We start from the raw sequence: 17851 nt of genomic DNA, 5'->3' as shown, positions 1-17851 counted from the left end.
TTCTTCCTTATCTCCAGCCTTGCCTTGAGCATGCTTCAATACTGCACGTCGGATCAAATGTTGCTTTCACTTGCACTCCAGGCCAACCCGGAACGGGACCCTTGGCAAGCCCCTAAGCTCACTTGGACTGCTCTGTGTGTGGATCCTATGTGCTGTGCTAGGGATGAGGCACTGCAGAGTACCACAGTCACTTCTCAAAATGCAACTTCAGTCAGCAAAACTAGCTGTTAAGTTGCTTTTTAAAATAGGCATTTCTGGCATTTCTGAAATTTTACTCAAGATCGCAGAAACATTAGGTAATACCACCCAGCTCTTCCCCCAGAGCATTGCTCAACACTGTCTTGGCAGTTGTCTTCCCTTTTGTCAAGAGCCCTCCAGCCCCACAGAGAAGCAGCACAGTTAATAATGCTCTACCTCTTGTCCCTCAGGACACTGAGACAAATGGATCTATTTAGCTTTGCTTCATGGTTCTCTTGCTGCAAAGAGAAATGAGGTGGCCTGAAATACGTAGTTCATACATACATTAAAATAAATATCTTTTACACTTCTGTGCTCAGTTTTACAGACTGCCGCTATTAACTTGTGGAAGAAGAATATCTTTCTACCCCAGTACCATTAAATAATTGTCATCCTGGAATGATGATTACCCAAGATTTATTGAGCATTTTCAGTGTCCTTAATGCCATGTAACCATATCCTTGGCATAAAATGTGTGTCATGTGAGGCTGTGCACTTTGGATTTAGTCACAGATGTAGTGCAGAGGGTGAGTGTTAAAAACATTTAAGGAGGATATTTATGAAGCAGTAAGGTGACACACAGTTTCAAAAACAGAACTTGTGGAGCAGCACTGTGTAGCAGCTGTGGATGAATGCTTTTGTGTTTTGCCTAAAGAAAAAATGTGAAGCTAAGGATTATTTCTCTTCCTTCCTATTCACAGCCTCCCATAACCAAAATAGAAAAAATCCTCATGTCATATAGTGAAAAACAGTATTTCTTCTCCTCTTCCCATTTCTTGTATCTGCCTTTCTTCCATTTAACTGTTCTTTTTCCTTTAAGACTTTGTCACACAGAGATGGCCTTTGGTTTTTAACCTGTAACATGTTGTTCCTTTTTTAAACATTCTGAAACAGCTATGTAGGGATGCATTCCTCTTGAACTTGAGGATGCCCACACTTAGGGAAGTAGACCATGTTCCACTGTCTAAAAATTCATGTACCTATGGGTTTTCTGGTAAGATAAATCTGTGTACTGTCTAAAAATTCATGTACCTATGGGTTTTCTGGTAAGATAAATCCATGTACTGTCTAAAAATTCATATACCTATGGGTTTTCTGGTAAGAGAAATCCATGTCTGATTTTCTGTCAAGAAGGAAGCTATTACAGAGTTGATAACCTTTTGCGGAAATTTGTGCATCATTTCCAGCAGATTGTTGTGGTCCCTGTGGGATAAAATTCACTTCAGTCTATGCTTTTTTAGAATATATTTATTCTCTGAATTTCTTTAGGCCTCAGCTTTATTTGGTGATGCTTAGTTTTACTTAGAAATGGACAAAGAATTCTAAACAGAGAATACATAACTTTGTTTGACTTCTGCTTCAGATATCAGTCTTTAATGCTTTTTCTCTCTCTATTACAGTTTACACCATCAGTCATGTCTCCATTAATGCATAGAGGCATGAAAACAGATTTTAGTTAATTGCCATGTGCTAGCAATCAACTTTTATTGGTTTGGGATTGGTCTTCAGTTGAAGAATGACATTTGGGAAGCTTGGAAGAAAGGATAAGTTGTCTTTTGTCTGTCAGAGTGCCTTATAAAGACATTGTTTTGCCTGTTTTCAGACATGAAAGAAAAGCCTTGCACATGATTGTGCTTGCCTGTATAATGCGATAGAAGAACACTCCAAATCTGCCTTTTCTGGGATACTTCACAGCCTCTGACATGAAAGACATGACAGAGCCAGTAGTGGAGATGTACTGGGCTCAAGTTAGTGATAGGAGGGACCTGAGCTCACAGAACAGTCAAGAGAAGTTGTTGTAGCTTAGGCAAAGCAATCCAAGGGCATGATTGACCTCAGCACTGTGCCAAGAAAAAGGCTTCTGAAGAAACAGGAAGTTCCCTGTTTTACACTATTCTATTGTTTATGTTTGTCACGGCATTAACATGAACTGAAACAAATTTCAGCCTGTAATAAGTGGATTGGAATTTGCCTTTCTTATCTTAGCTTCAATTATGTCTTCTTGGAATGGGTCTGCTGGTTTCAGGGGATGAACAGCGGCATCCAAACCCCAAAGAACTGAATTACCTTAAACCATAACATGTAGCACAATAGAAGTTATTCTTTAAATTGAACTAATTCCACTGTCTCTTCTTTACTACAGGTGGTGGATGTGGACTTTAAAACAGTGTGTCTCAACATCTCATCCTCAACTATCTATTTTTAATCTGATTGCACTACGAAAGAAAAGCTGCTAATGGGATAAATGTTGAGACTTTACAAGAACTGACTTGAAGTACCAAAAGCCATTATTATTATTATTATTACTATTATTAATCGAGAAGAGCTCGAAGCTAAGTCTGTATCTGACCAGTCTTTACCATTTTCACGGTAACAGTCATGGCAAGTAAACGAAAATCAACAACACCGTGCATGGTCTTAGCCAATGAGCAGGATCCAGATCTAGAAATGGTATCAGACTTGGAGGAAGGACCACCTGTGCTCACACCAGCAGATAACCCTACAGCAGAGAGTGTAACAAGTGATGAGGATGTTCATGAGTATGTGGATTCAGACAATCAGAAAAATACAAATAAAGTAGAAGGTGGTTATGAGTGTAAATACTGTACTTTTCAGACTCCAGATCTCAATATGTTTACTTTTCATGTGGATTCAGAACACCCCAACGTAGTATTAAATTCATCCTATGTTTGTTTAGAATGTAATTTCCTTACCAAAAGATATGATGCCCTCTCAGAACATAATTTGAAGCACCATCCTGGAGAGGAGAATTTTAAATTGACCATGGTGAAACGTAATAACCAGACAATCTTTGAACAGACAGTAAATGATCTCACTTTTGATGGGAGTTTTGTTAGAGAAGAAAATGCTGGACAGGCTGACTCTTCTGAGGTCCCCTCTTCAGGGATTTCAATTAGCAAAACTCCTATAATGAAAATGATGAAAAACAAAACCGAGACTAAACGTATTGCTGTTTTCCACAATGTAGTTGATGACATTCCTGGAGAAGAAAAGGGAACTGAAAATGAGCCAAACTCTGAAGAAGTAGTAGAAAACCCCCCACCGTCTGTTTCTGAGTCAAAACCAAGTCATTCAGTTGTTTGCAGTGCAGCAGACATGGCCGGAGCAGTAGTGACCCCGGCACCAGTGCTTCAGCCTGGGGTGGCACAGGTTATAACAGCTGTTACAGCTCCACAGAACTCAAACCTGATTCCAAAAGTACTAATACCTGTAAATAGCATTCCAGCCTATAATACTGCTTTGGATAACAATCCTCTTTTGCTTAACACCTACAACAAATTCCCGTATCCAACCATGTCAGAAATCACTGTTCTTTCCACTCAAGCTAAGTACACGGAAGAACAGATTAAAATATGGTTTTCTGCCCAGCGTCTGAAACATGGAGTGAGCTGGACACCAGAGGAGGTGGAGGAAGCAAGGAGGAAACAATTTAATGGCACAGTGCATACTGTGCCACAGACAATTACTGTTATTCCAGCACACATTTCTGCCGCTAGCAATGGTTTACCTTCAATTTTACAGACATGCCAAATAGTTGGTCAACCAGGACTTGTTCTCACTCAAGTTGCAGGTACAAATACATTACCAGTAACAGCCCCAATAGCTTTGACTGTAGCAGGAGTCCCAAACCAAACACAGTTACAGAAGAGTCAGATTCACAGTGCTCAGCCCGTTGCAGAAACCAAACAAGTAGCTGCCATTCCAGCCCCTCAGCCTATCAAAAATGAATCCACACTGATGAATCCTGACTCCTTTGGCATCCGAGCAAAAAAAACTAAGGAACAACTGGCAGAATTGAAAGTCAGCTACCTTAAAAATCAGTTTCCTCAAGACTCAGAAATTGTTAGACTTATGAAAATAACAGGCCTTACTAAAGGAGAGATCAAAAAGTGGTTCAGTGATACACGCTACAATCAGAGAAACTCAAAGAATAATCATGGCATTCATCTCAACAATGATTCATGTGCCACCATTGTTATTGATTCAAGTGATGAAATGAATGAGTCTCCAACAGGAGTCACTCCGCAGAGTAAGTCATCTTGGGGTACTTTTCCTGAATTTGCCCCACAGAAATTCAAAGAGAAGACTGCTGAACAGCTGCAAGTCCTCCAAGCAAGTTTTCTTAATAACCCTGTCCTTTCTGAGGAAGAGATGAATAGGTTAAGAGCCCAAACAAAACTAACCAGGAGAGAGATTGATGCCTGGTTTACAGAAAAAAGGAAGTCAAATGTCTTGAAGGAAGAGGGAGCTGACATGAATGAAAGCAATGCTGGCAGCTCAAAAGAGGAATCTGGAGAAACATCTGTGGGAGATGGAGCAGCAGGAACAAAATCAGGGTGTTCCACTTCAAGCAAAATAGGCAAAAAATCACCAGAGCAGTTGCACATGCTCAAAAGTTCCTTTGTTCGTACTCAGTGGCCATCTCCACAAGAATACAACAAGTTGGCAGAAGAAACTGGGCTTCCAAGATCAGAAATTGTGAGCTGGTTTGGAGATACTCGCTATGCCTGGAAAAATGGTGGATTGAAATGGTATTACTATTACCAGAGCGCTAATGCAAACAGTCTGAATGGCCAAGGCTTTGCAAGGAAGAGAGGGAGAGGAAGACCAAAAGGGAGGGGGAGAGGGAGGCCTCGGGGGAGACCTCGGGGAAGCAAGAGGTTAAATTGCTGGGACAGAGGTGTGTCTGTCATAAAATTTAAAACTGGAACAGCAATCCTGAAGGACTATTATATGAAGCACAAATTTCTTAATGAGCAAGACCTTGATGAACTGGTAGCCAAATCTCACATGGGATATGAGCAGGTCAGAGAATGGTTTGCAGAAAGGCAAAGAAGATTAGAACTTGGAATAGAGCTGTTTGATGAGAACGAGGAGGAAGATGAAATGCTGGACGATCAGGAGGATGAGGAAGAAACAGATGATAGTGATACTTGGGAACCCCCCAGACATGTTAAACGTAAACTTTCAAAAACAGACTGATGTACCATTTGGAATCCGGGGGCCAAAAACCTATGAATTAGGTTTGATGTTATGGTGAAGAGCCAAATGATTTTTCATGGCCTTCAGTTTAGCAAGCAGCTGCTTAGCATCTTCCTTGCACGTAAGAGTACATGGGCAAGATGCTACCTGTGCAGGCAAGAACTGTTTGCTTTGTTGCTACAAGAGATGAACATCCTCGGGCCTGGCTTGGGACAGGGGGTTACAAATGAGATCACGTTCAGCTCCTCCTTTTCCACATTACCAATGGGAAGGTTCATGTTCATCATACACTTGACTGCTTCTCAATATTTAATTGCCTTATGTTGTTTAATTCCAAAAAAACACAGACACTTTTTTTTTGTTGATGTAGGAGAACATTGCCTGCTCGTGAAGGAGAAAAACACAAAAACGTTAGATGTCTTTTTGCAAAGATCACTTCATCTGAAAGGTTTCAAGGCCTGGGTTTATTTCTTAAGGAAAGCGTTGAAAACAAAAGAGAAGGGGAAAAGTGTGACAAAAGGAATCAATGAACCTAGGGGTGAGGATTGATTGGTTTAAGAAAATAAGGTGATGTCTGCACCTTTTGCATTTCTTCAGAGTGTTTTGGGTTTACAGAACTTGGACTGAAATGTTCCTTGTTGATAATTATGAGCTAACTGAATGAGTCTGATGCTAGAAGATGCTTTTTGTTACAGTTAATCAGTGTATCCCACATCAGTCTAATTTAAATGCCTGACAGACTTGATGCAGTTAATAGTAACACTCAATTCTACCTTGTGCATTCTTTCCTTTGTTGGAAATGGTGAAAGAAGTATCTATAGTTCTAGGAAAAAAGACTAATTTCTTGAAATCTGACACTGAGTTTTAAGGTTAACATAAGGCAAAAACTGCCTAAAAGTTGTTCAGAGTTGCTTAGAGGTTTGTAAGAATACCCAGATACAGAGATAAAAAGCATTTTTTGGTGCTAGTAAGAAAGGTTTTCAAGTAAGTTGTGGCAATGACATAGTGTTCTAATTCACAAACAAAATGAAGTTATATGGTTTTTAGATGCTTAGGACTTACAAACATGTTAGTGTTGAATTGTTCTTTAGTGATAGCACAGTGGAGTGATTTGTGTGCAGGTTTAACTCTAAAACATCCTAATTGTCAAACTTGCCACTGTGCTGATTGCTCTTAGGACTACTGGGTGAACACACTTACTTCTAGAGATGGTTTGATCTACCTGAACTGAATTCCAGAAGTAGTTTAATCTGATATAAAACATTCACATCTTAAGTAAGTGTATATAAAATAGGGGGAAAAAAGGCTATTTGGTCTCAAGACCATGAAGTCATAGTGCAGTTTGAATTAGCAACTAAAAACAATGGGCCACATTCACACAAATTAGTTTAGGCAGATGTTTGCATCCTAGAGAACTGGTACTCTGAGGAAGAGTAGTTTGTATTCTTGCTACTGCCAGCCTGCACTTTTAGGGATAAGTTGCTTTATATTTAGATGTCAAAAGATGATGACAAATTGGTGCTGCTGTCACCAGCATTGTCTGCTTTTACATTGGCACTAATGGAATGGATACTAGCGATCTTCTTTTGCACATCTGTCAGCATCTTCTCTGTAGGCTTCTGCATCTGATGACTAATGAAGACAGATTATTGCAGAGAAAATGGGTCCTAATGTCTCCCCATCTCCAAGAACCTGTTATAGAGTTCTAGAATTAGTCTTTCTTCTGGACTAAGATAACTGTCAAAAAAACCCAAGAAATCCCTTTTAGTCATGATTTTCTGAAGCAGAGGAGTCTGTGTTAGATCGGGTTTTCATATCTGATTGTGAGTGAAGCCCAGGCCAAAGTAAGAAAGGGAATAGTGTCTGACAAAAAATATTGTTAACCTCCCAGACCATCCTCTCTGGACTCTTGTAGCTGCCCTTCTGCTCACAGATTGAATCCCTGAGGTGCAGGAGGATGTTTCATATGAAAGCCATTTACTGGGGTGACCTCTTCTGACTGTTTAAGATTATTGGAGAGAAAAAGGCAGTAGCTTATGGTATATGTCACAAATTTGATTATGAAACTATTACCTGGCTTCCAAGGTTCAAGTTGGTGAGGCACAAAGTGGCCAGCATTGCTAGAGAAGAATAGCCAAGAATCCCTCACTTTAACTTTGGAGTGGGGCAGAAGCAAACCCATGTTGTCAGTATATTTCATGGGAGTGTTTATGACTCTGCATGTGAGGTGGTACAAGAGATCAAGATCTGCCCTTTTCAGCACGGGGTTGGGAGGGATTCTGATTTGTCTGGTAATGGTGTGGATGAGGCTGTTGCAGATGCCAGCAGATACAAGAAAGACTCACACTAGCTTCAAGCTCTGTTGGGAATACAGGGTCAAAACTCTGTGCTTGCTGAGTAGGAAAGAACAAAGCTAGAAGGAAAATACATGCTATTTTTAAGTTTCCAAAAATATTAAACCAAATCTTTGGGAATATGCCTGTAGCAAGCAAAATCTGGAGTTGACTTAATCCTTGAAGTTGACCCAGAATTAATTTTCTTAAAAAAAAAAAAAACACAGAAAAAGCCAAAACCCAAAACAACCAAGCAGCCTGCCCAAATAAATATCTCGATTTTTGTTAGCAGAGATTTATTTAAGTTAGCTAGGAATTCTATCTTCTTTTAAAAATAAGGAAAAAAATAAAGATCCAAGTTAATTACATTATTAAACTGGGATATTTTCCACTTTGGCGATGTTCTATTAAACAACACTCAGCTGCAATGGTAGGCCTTAGCACATCTGGTCTGAAAAACACAGGAAGAGGAAATATATTGTTTATTAGACTAAATATAGTTGGATTGGAGGTCTTCTTTCAGTAGAATGGTCAGAGACAGTGGCTGATGCATACTGGGCCAGATCGTCAGTTTTTGTAAATATTAGAGTTCCATGTATTCCACTGGTTATAACAGTATTTACAGCCCAATTATCTTTTTGCAGAATATTAAATTTAAGTTAAACCATGTGCTGTGGATCAGCTAATGAGAGATGCAGTCTACACATTTCCTTTGGCCTACATGCACATTTTAAGCCTTTCAGTTGTGCCAAGGATGAAGAAAATCTGGGTGGGTTCAGCCTGAAGACAGAAGTTGTATGTATTCATCATTGCCCATAGTCTGACTGTTATTTCTGTTTGAACAGAGTCCATTAATTACCCGTCTATTTCATGTTTACAGCATGTATATATTTGCACTGCATACTGGGAGAGAGGCAAACTCCTTCCAGAGGCCTCCTGCATCAGGACTGACAGGGGAAGCATTGGAAAGTGCTGTGGTCAGTTGTATCTCTGTGGTCATGGCTGGTGGGAAGTCAAAGCTGCAGTAACAGTGGTTTAGCCCAGATTCATCTCAGCCACTCTTAGGATGCTATGGGCATTGTACAGTAACCCAGGAGAAACAGAAGTGGCCTGGTGGGTGGAAAGGATATGGCACCTTCTCATTCTACCAGTCACATCCAGGAAACTCCCTGAACTTAAGCACATCAGCAAGTGTCTTAATTTATTATGATTCCGAGCACCTCTGTGCTCATCAGCAGTGCACCCTTGCAAACCTGGCTCCCTCTTGTAGCGTATGCACACCTGGAAGGTGTTTTGGAAGCCATTTGGACTGAGTTATATTGGCAATGGGAAAGGAAGGGGCAAGAAAATACGTCTGCCATGGGGTGAGTGTCCATGTGACTTTTTGTTGATTTTCCTGTGTGGTAAGGACTGTGTCTAGATGAACCTGTGGTATGTTTCCTGTGTTTCTGTGGAGCTTCACCTCTTAGGTTTGAACACATTATGAGCCAGACTTCAGACTTCATCTCATTTACATTGAGATGAAGAAGCTCTGTTCTTGCTTATATCTTGCCTCTGGGTGGCTGGTTTCTCAGTCTTTGTTGGGACCACACATCAGAATTCAGTTGTGAGCATCAGTTCCTTTGGAGCTGAGCTAGTGCATTCCTCTTCATCTGCTGTTTCTGCCAGGAGTACCTGCTGTCATGATGCCAGTTGTGCTGTCTCTGGAATTCAGCTAAAGAGAGAATACAGTTAATCCTGTGCCAGAATGGGGAGGGAAAAGAGCTAAAAGAAAGAAAGCACTGTTAGAACCAGGGGAGACATCACCCATCACAGTATCATCCTGGCTTCATGGCATGTTTCACTCTCACTTCTGAGTGCAGTGAAAGAGCACAGTTCCATCTTAAACAGAGCTGCCTTCCCAGTATCAGCCTCTCAGTGACCCCAAAGTTAGTGTTGGAAAAAAGAAAGTCAGGCCTATATTCCCCTGGAGGTTTGAATGAACTAACAGTGCTGGCATGTAAGAAGTGAACAGAAGGGAAAATGAAGAAGCTGGAAGGCTCTGACTTTTGCCTGCCCTGCAGAATTTACTTTCCTAAAAGTTGATAAGCAAAACAATTTTAACTCTTTCTGTTCTGACAGAAAGAATAAGTTATTAGTCACTCATTTTTAGCACATAGAAATTTATGCTTTGTTGGAAAACAGAGAAAAGATACCTAGTACCTCATTATTAGAATTTAGCTTGTTATCTCTAATATATATTATAGTAAATGATGCCATGCCCATTTTTAACCTTGTCCGGTACCATGTTGAAAACTGCTTTTTCATTACATTATATGTAATGTGTCTGACTGTAACTTTGATTATCGGGAAAGAAACTCATGCCACGTCCACACATGACATGAAATAATTTTCAAATTGATTACTTGCTCACCTTGAACAAAAGCAGATTTTCTTCTGCTTTCCAAGAAATGCTTGAGGCAGGCAAATGCTCTCCCTTCCCCTCTACAGAGCAAAGAAAGGATTTCTGGATCCCACACAAAGTGATTCATGGCTGTACACGGTCCCCATAGGCCAGAAAGCCCAAAGATGCAGATGTTCTCCTCCTCTGTTTTCCTCTGAAATGAGAGCACAGCAGCAACTCTGACAACTGATCTCTGGCTGCTGAGTAACCAGGCTGCGGTTTAAGGTGGGGAGCGTTTTCTCTTTTGCACTTAACGGAGTACTGTGTATTCAGGCTGGATGTCACTATTTGCTTCTGTAAATATGGTAGTACTGATTTGCGTCCTCCACCTGAGTCCAATACCTGTCTATATTCATATCTCCCAAGGAGAGAAGATAATCTTTAAGCTTCTGTAGTGTTAAACATACCTGCCCTAACCTGAAGGCACAAAGTAGAGTGCAATGAAATATAGCTATTTTCTTGGATTTAATTTATTTTTTTCTTTGAAAACAATTTTGCTTGCATTCAGTAGTAATAGAGAGATAGTATCAATGACCAGAGAACAGTAAAACTTTTGAGAGTTGTTTATAATGCCTGGAATGATTGTGTAAATTAAAGATGGGAAGGGCTAGTAGAGGATTCAGTTCCTTACACTGAACAATGCTGGGTTACACCTGTATTCTCCATCCAGCTTGTGATAGCCTAGGATAAGTAGATTTACCAAGAAGCATGATACAAACTTACCAGGTCAGGTTACTTGAGGTTTGCTGATGTATTAAAATTCTGTAGGAAAATATTTTGAGAATTTCAATAGAAAGTGAAAAATCCCTTTAATAGCTACTAACACACAATAACTCAAATTTCTGCATTTTCCCCCACTTCTTAAAAGGGAGATTTTGAAGCACAGGTGGGTTATAGGCAGTATTTCCAATTGTAATGGCTGGAGTTCTTGGGGATTTTTCTCTTTCTGTGGTGAAGAGCATCTGCACCTTTTCAGTGAACAGTCATTGCAAAACCAGTTCACACAACATTATAAAATATAGAGGGATAACTTGAGTATCTTGTAGCACTTTTCATGAGATAAGGTGGGATTTGTCTGATGCATGTTGATGTCCGCACTGGGGCAAGACACTGTAGGTAATCAGTACAGCAAGGAATGCAAACCTGCTCATCCTGCATGCCTGGAGTCACTCAGAAGGAACTGCACCTGAGCTCCATTGACTTACCCTGACTTGCAGACATCTGACATTATAGAGATCTTCTGGCTGGATTGCAGCACTGATGCCTGTGTTGTTGTTAGCAATGGTACTGACCTCTGCTTCCAACTTGATGCTTGTTGGGAAATGAGGCTTTTTTTCTTTTTTTTTCTTTTTTTTTTTCTTTTTATTTAGAGCAGGTAGCACTACAGTGGTGGATAAAGTAACTGATCCTTGGTCATAATACTGTGGCATAAAAATGCTTTGGGTTTTCTCAAGTATTTTAGAGATAAGGTTACTGTGTGAACATTGGACTGTGCATAACCTAGAATGTGTTAGGACAGATACTTGTGTCCCGGTTGATGAAAGTATTTCCTTATGCTTATTCAATACTAGATACCTATCATGAAACTGTCCCTAAAGAATCTGCTAGAGTGATAGAAGAGTCAAGTCTTCATCTGTGCTACGAAATGATCAACCACAAGAGTTCTGCTATGATTTCGGAATGTTCCCCCCATCTTCCAGTTTCAGCTTACAAAAGTATTTCCAACCCTGCATAGTTGGCTATCTGCATGTGTGCTTACAGTCTGTACAGAAATGCACTAAAATGAGTTGCCCTACTTGGGAAGGCTTTATATTGTATAGAAAATGTGGCACTAGGTACCGCTCTTCATGTGCACAGGAGAGTTAACAGGTGTCAGTCTCGTTTACAGAAATGATGGCGCTTTGCAATTTTCTATAATATATTGCAATATATTTAAATGTCCTGTTTGACATGTGAAATGAAATTAAGTTAATGCATTGTTATGTATTTGAAGTATGAGGAAGATGATTCACTAACAACCAGCAAGGTTTTTAGAAAGGTGTCCAGTATATAGCCGTCTGTGTGATCTGTCTGGTGTACGTGATGTTAAAGGAAGCAACAGTACTGTCACTGTTTAGAATGAAGAGTTTCTTTTGAATGATGCAATAGCTTACAATGTCTTTCCTTTGTAGCTGCCCAGTGTGGTGAAGGGGAAGCAATTCTTGAAAAATTTCAAGATAACTGGTTAACTGTGAATGGGCCTAATCTTTCGTGAAACCAAGAAAATTTTTGGACACACACAGGACTTGAATATTGAAAAGGATTGGAACTTAGTGTTGTGCCAAAGTTAAACTACTGCAGTTGGCAGTTCTGCACTGTAAATAGAAGACTGATTAAAAGACAGCTTGTAAAAAAAGATTCAAATTTTAATACAGTACGTTTTTATTCTGATACATGATGGAAACATTCGGTTTTAGACCTTTTTTGAAGAGGCTTCAGTGACCACTAGATTTTGTCCTCTTATATTTTGTTTGGCTTAATACTATATGTTTTAGTAAGATGGGCTTTATTGCCTGTGTTCTTTGATATGTGATTAAGCTTATAGCTTTGAGTGACCAAACATTTTACAGAGTAAAAGTTCTTAGAAACAGTATAATGTAACTGATATTTCTGTGTCTTATTTATCAGGCTCTGCACAAACTTGGAAAGTTGTGCTGGACTTGTACAACTCATATATGGGAACGCAGCATACTTCTGGATATTACAAACCTAAGCCTTTGTGGCTGTATGGATCTTGTCTTTGGATTTATTTTTGTTATTTTTTTGAGGCAAGGAAACGAATGGATGCTGCTGTAAAATATTTGTAATATTGCCATTATTGCTTTCTGTAGCAATTACTGCTTTTGCTTCAACAGATAAAGAAAATAAATCAGAGATAGAAAAATCCTAAAGACGCTGGTAGAAGAAAGGATCATGTGAGAACTTCTGAAAATAAACTTTGTACCAAAAAATTTGAAAACAGAAATAATGGAATAAATGTCTCCTTACTGAGTGTGTGTGGTTTTAAGAGGTGGTGTGGAAACCAGGAATCATGTCTGTATGAAAATGTCACAAACCAGATCTTCTCAAATATCTTTTTCCTTGTTACAGAAAATGGAATTTCACCAATTCCTCAGATGCATTGAATTTAGAGAACTGACTTGGCTGAACAGCCAGTGTGAGGTCAGCTTCATGTGTGAGTCAGTACAGCTGCTTGTTGCTGAACTGTTCTGCCGTGTCAGCAGCCCAGGACATTCACATGATTTTTCTCATTAAGGCAGATGCTTTTTATTACGGCTTTTAAAATATTCAGGGTGGGAAGAGTAGGGGTGAGTAGGAACCACCTCCTCACTGAAGTCCCTGTCAGTTGGACAGGCTGCTTTAACGTGTGCCTTTTCCTGAAATGAGAAGGGTCTGAGGAAAGAGCTGCTTTCTGTTGAGCTGTGCCCTTCTCCTGTGAGCCCAACCTGCCCTCATTCCTAGCCACTCCGTGCCAGAGGCAGTGCCACTGTCTTGCTTTGGTGAGACCCATCACACCTGTCTGTTCTAGCTGTTGAGCTGCAACTGGAGGAGCTCGAGACTGAGTTTTTTCTGCAAGACCTGGCATTGTGCCCACACATGTATCCCCACCAAAGAAAAATGTTCAAAGCGGTAAGAGTCATTCCTGTGCTGTAGCTGATGTTAGTCTGAAAAATGACATTTCTAGCTGAAGTTGTGACCTTAGCACAGGACTGGAGATGAGCACAAGTAGTCACTACAGCTTGGTGTTTGGCCAAATATTTTTACTCTACTTCGGTAGAAAAGAAGAATGCTTATTCAAGAATCCACCAGCTAATGAAGGAGTTATAAGAAGCACTGGAGTATGCACGCAGTCACCTTTTTTCAAAGGTACCTTTTTTGTTTATAGTGTTACCAGCCATTCCAAAACACTGCAATTCAGTAGATATTTTCACAAGAGATCAGCTGCCCTGTGGGTTGTTTTCCCTCTCCCAGCCCCCTCTTCCCAGCCCCCTTTTCCCAGCATCTTTCGGCTTGCATTTGTTTTCATAACAATACTATCAACTACTATTTTTGCAAATTCAAAATACCAAGCCACTTTGTGTACTGCCTTTTTTCCTTTGTATGCCAGAAAGTCCCCTCTATAAATTGTTCCTTGTGGGCTTGGTGCTGCTTTGAAATACTGCTGGTGGAGGTCCTTACACTCAGATAGATGGTGGTTTCTAACATTTTTGGTGGTTAAAGACTTGTTGCACTTCAAATACTGTAAAATGAAATATTTGAATATATGTTTCTACTGCTATATTGTTGAACTGCCAGCATTGTGACTAACTTCTCTCCCATGTGTGTTTCTTTACAGGTTCAGTGCTGAGCTGATCTTCTTTACCTTAAAATATTTGGTAGAAGGAAGAAATTATGAAAAAAGGGGATGCAAGTGTGTGTCACACCTAGTTGATTTGTGTCTTTGGGTGAAAATAAAGGTCAGTGTTGGCAGTAATTCTCCTCCTAGTGATCCTCAGTTTTCCTAAATGAGAGCCAAGGAGGAAAAAAACCCATATTTTCAGTAAAGCCTGTCTTAAGAGACTAACAAGGAAGAGAGCCCACAAAATAGCCTGTAACAGTAACATGTTCTGAACTGGAGATGGTACAAATAGTATTGCAATTGTAATTGCTCTTAGTTCTGGAGTTGCCAGCAGCTGGCCAGAGTCTCCAGATGAAGTCCAGCTGCAAGGATTTCTGTGCAAGTATCACACCTGGCACCCACAACATGCAGAACTGGAGCCTCACAAATGCCATGTTACGGAAGGGGTTCATCATTTTTCCTAGAGATACCAGAAAGTTAAAAACTGCATCATTGATGTGTGTTTTATAGGTTTTTTGCTCTAAATTCATTTCACATGCAATAACGGGAGGAAGGGAGCAATTGTGGTCGAAGTCCATTCTGGATTTCTGCATTTGTTTGCATGTGTTCATTGAGCAGTGCTTTCCCTCTGCTGTGCCTCACATTTCCTGCAGGCACTGCTGCTTGTATAAGATGGTAAGAAGACATAGAAGCTAAATTTAATAGCAGTTCCTACCAGTACTCTCCAGCAGTGCAAAAGCTGTATGGAAACAAGACACTGTAAGATCAACAGTTTGGTTGTTTCCCATGAGGAGGCAGCCTCCATATGGAAAAAGAGAGCAGGGACTGAAAAAAAAAAGAGTTGTGAATGTCACTGAAGGGCAGGCCTGAAGATCTGGGTGTATTTCTTCTGTGTAGCTTATTTTTTTCTAATTCTTTTGACTTTTCTCTTTCGTAAAAGATAGCAATATTGTAGTAAGTCAGCTCAGTTTATTCAATATTGTTACAAAAAAGGTCTTAAATGGTGTCCTAGAGGAGTTGCCACCAGTGTTGCTTAGTCCTGCCCAGTCCTGAAAACTGCAGTAGGAAAGTTTTAACCTAGAGAAGTAACAAATCCACTGTGGTCTCTGTGGCCTGGTTTCATCACAAGTAGCAATTAAGCAACAAACATAACAGTGGCCTGGGCAAGTTAATGAGTTTTCAGAAAAACTGATAAAACTGAAAAAAGGGTGTAAAAATACCTCAAACATGCCCAACCCTGAGACTCTCTTGGTTGTTTTTCCAGTTAGAGCAGTAGATTGGAGATACCACCCATTGCCATGATTTTTGTATTCACAGACCATCAAGGTACAATGTCAGTGCTTGTACTGTGTGGCTTAGTGAAACAGTTCAGACACATGATCACATCAGTACTGGAAATGTGTAAGCTTGCTTGGGAAGATCACTGCTTTAGAATTCTTTCTAGCACTTGATCACTTTCTTCTTTCTGTCTTTCCAGAAAGCTTTTTTCCTCTTTTCTTTTCAACAGCTTTCTAGTCAAACCCAAGGGCATACTCATTCTGCTCATCATTTATCCTACTAGACAGAAAATAGCTGCAAAACCCATTAATAGCTGAACACATCTGTGTGCAGTGCACCCTTTTGGCAATAACAACTTTATTGGGGTTTGTGAGGCCTGAGGGGGATAGATTATGGCCTAGTTAATATAGCTTGCCAGGAGCTTGAAAGGTAGCACTGTCTTAAGGTAGAGCAGGGAAATGAACCATCTTTTGGGGGATGCATCTTCTCCTGTCTGTCCTAAGGACCCCTAAAAAGCTTTTGGCTTCTATTAACAACAAACAGTTCATACTCTTGATTTCCACAATGCACCCCTCACCTCCCCACTCAATTTTTGTTGTGTCTAACTAGAACTAGAACTTACTGACATCATTGTAAGATATGCTAGAGTTCATCTGAGCTCATCAGAGCTTTTCTTGTTTGCAGTTTGTAGTAGTGATAACCTCTGTCTGCCCCAAGCCATGAAATGTTACTTGTATTACTCTCCCAGTAGTCATGGACAATATCCCCTTACGTGTGACATCATGCAAAGAAGAGGAAAGATGGTTTCTGCTGTAAAGGACTTGCAATCTAAATAAAAGGCAAGAGACAAGGATGCAGGGAGACAATGTCAGCAAATAAAGACCTGCTCCTCTTCTCATGAGTGTGTTCAGGGAAGAGCCTCTGTTATGAGTATCCAACAAGAAAACGAATCTTCCCTCAAGGTATGACTATTTCACAATGGCTGGAAGAATCCACTTAACAATTCAGGAGCCACCCCATCCTTTGAGGAATGCTGCCTGTGGGCCTTACTTGGCCGCTTCACTACAGGCAGTTCTCTTGCTTTGAGAACTACTCTCTCTTCTGCTTTTTTCTAAAGGCAGCTGCTTTCCAGTATATTTTAATAAAGCCATGTGCGAGCTGCATTATTCCTGGTCGATGTGTGTGGGTAGTGCCTACCAAGATAGGGCCCTAGTTGCCGACTGAAGTTTCTTGTTTCTGCTGTGCGTGCTTGATGGTCTCTGAAACCTTTGTGGTGTGTCTGTGTGTTAGCACGAGAGTGGCTGGACTGTGGCGAGGACCCATGGAGGCAGGCTGTCATAATATAAATAACAACATCAGTAATTAAAGAAGCACTGGAGGAGAATTCTTCTGAATTAGTTTTGCCTCAGACAGGGAAACCAGGAGAATAAGGGCTTTAGACAAACTCTGTCTTCCATGCTGCCTTTTCTTTTCCTGGCCAGAAGATTCAGGCCATAGGACAGTGTGACAAATCCCTGACTCATAACCTGGGCTGTCTCTGGGCTCACCCTGACTGCAGGATGAAGCACACTGGCCTGCCCCTGCTCACCCAGGGTGAAGCTGGGTCACAGCCCCTCACTGCTGCCGTAACGAGGCACGCTCGTGCGAGCAGCCACAATGGCTTTGCTGATGCACAGGAACTTTGGAGGCCACAACTTACTGGAGCCCATTTTTATTGGTCCAATGCTCATGTGCCGAGCTGGTGGCTGGCAGTGGAGTAAGACCTTGGCTGCCTTTAGGGAGAGATTCATCTACAGCTTCTTTTTATCCCCGAAGCTGCGTGCACAGAGCAGCTGCAGCAGCACAGGCTCTTGTAGGGCTCATATATTTGAGCCCGCTCAAAGCTGCCTCTTCCAGGGATGATGTTTTCTCCTCTGTGAAGCCAAGGCTAACAGCATCGAGGCAAATCATGCCATGCAAACTCGGGCAAGCAGCTTTACTTACTTCAGTAAAGTGAGAATTTGTATTCTGGCAGCTACACCGATGACTTGGATCTTGAGGGAGAAATTGAGCAAACCTCCGGTGCTGACAAGGCAGTGGAATTTCTTAAAGTTGCATTTTTTCATTTCTGTAACTAATATATAAGAATCTTTTAAATGTCTTGAGGGGAGGCAGGGGCAGGGGAGAGCCAGGCAAAGA

General features: G+C 40.7%; 1 protein-coding gene across 2 annotated transcripts in view; it reads left to right on the top strand.

The window, feature by feature from the left end:
* ZHX1 (zinc fingers and homeoboxes 1) overlaps window positions 1-16830 on the top strand; it is a 32331-nt gene extending 15501 nt beyond the window's left edge. The window contains exons 3-5 of one of the 2 annotated variants that reach the window (XM_069005420.1): window positions 2381-5779; window positions 13147-14513; window positions 16358-16830. In XM_069005420.1, coding sequence (XP_068861521.1) covers window positions 2617-5241 — 2625 coding nt within the window. In that variant the 5' untranslated portion in view covers window positions 2381-2616 and the 3' untranslated portion in view covers window positions 5242-5779; window positions 13147-14513; window positions 16358-16830. Of the gene's footprint in view, window positions 1-2380; window positions 5780-12188; window positions 13048-13146; window positions 14514-16357 lie in introns of those variants that run through there. The other variant, XM_069005419.1, reaches the window with a different exon arrangement.
* The last annotated feature ends 1021 nt before the right edge of the window (window positions 16831-17851 follow it).

This window comes from Aphelocoma coerulescens, chromosome 2, assembly GCF_041296385.1.
Source record: "Aphelocoma coerulescens isolate FSJ_1873_10779 chromosome 2, UR_Acoe_1.0, whole genome shotgun sequence".
In the NCBI taxonomy this organism is placed as follows: domain Eukaryota; kingdom Metazoa; phylum Chordata; class Aves; order Passeriformes; family Corvidae; genus Aphelocoma; species Aphelocoma coerulescens.
The sequence above is the reverse complement of the archived record's forward strand: the minus strand, read 5'-3'. Positions and strand labels throughout refer to the sequence as shown.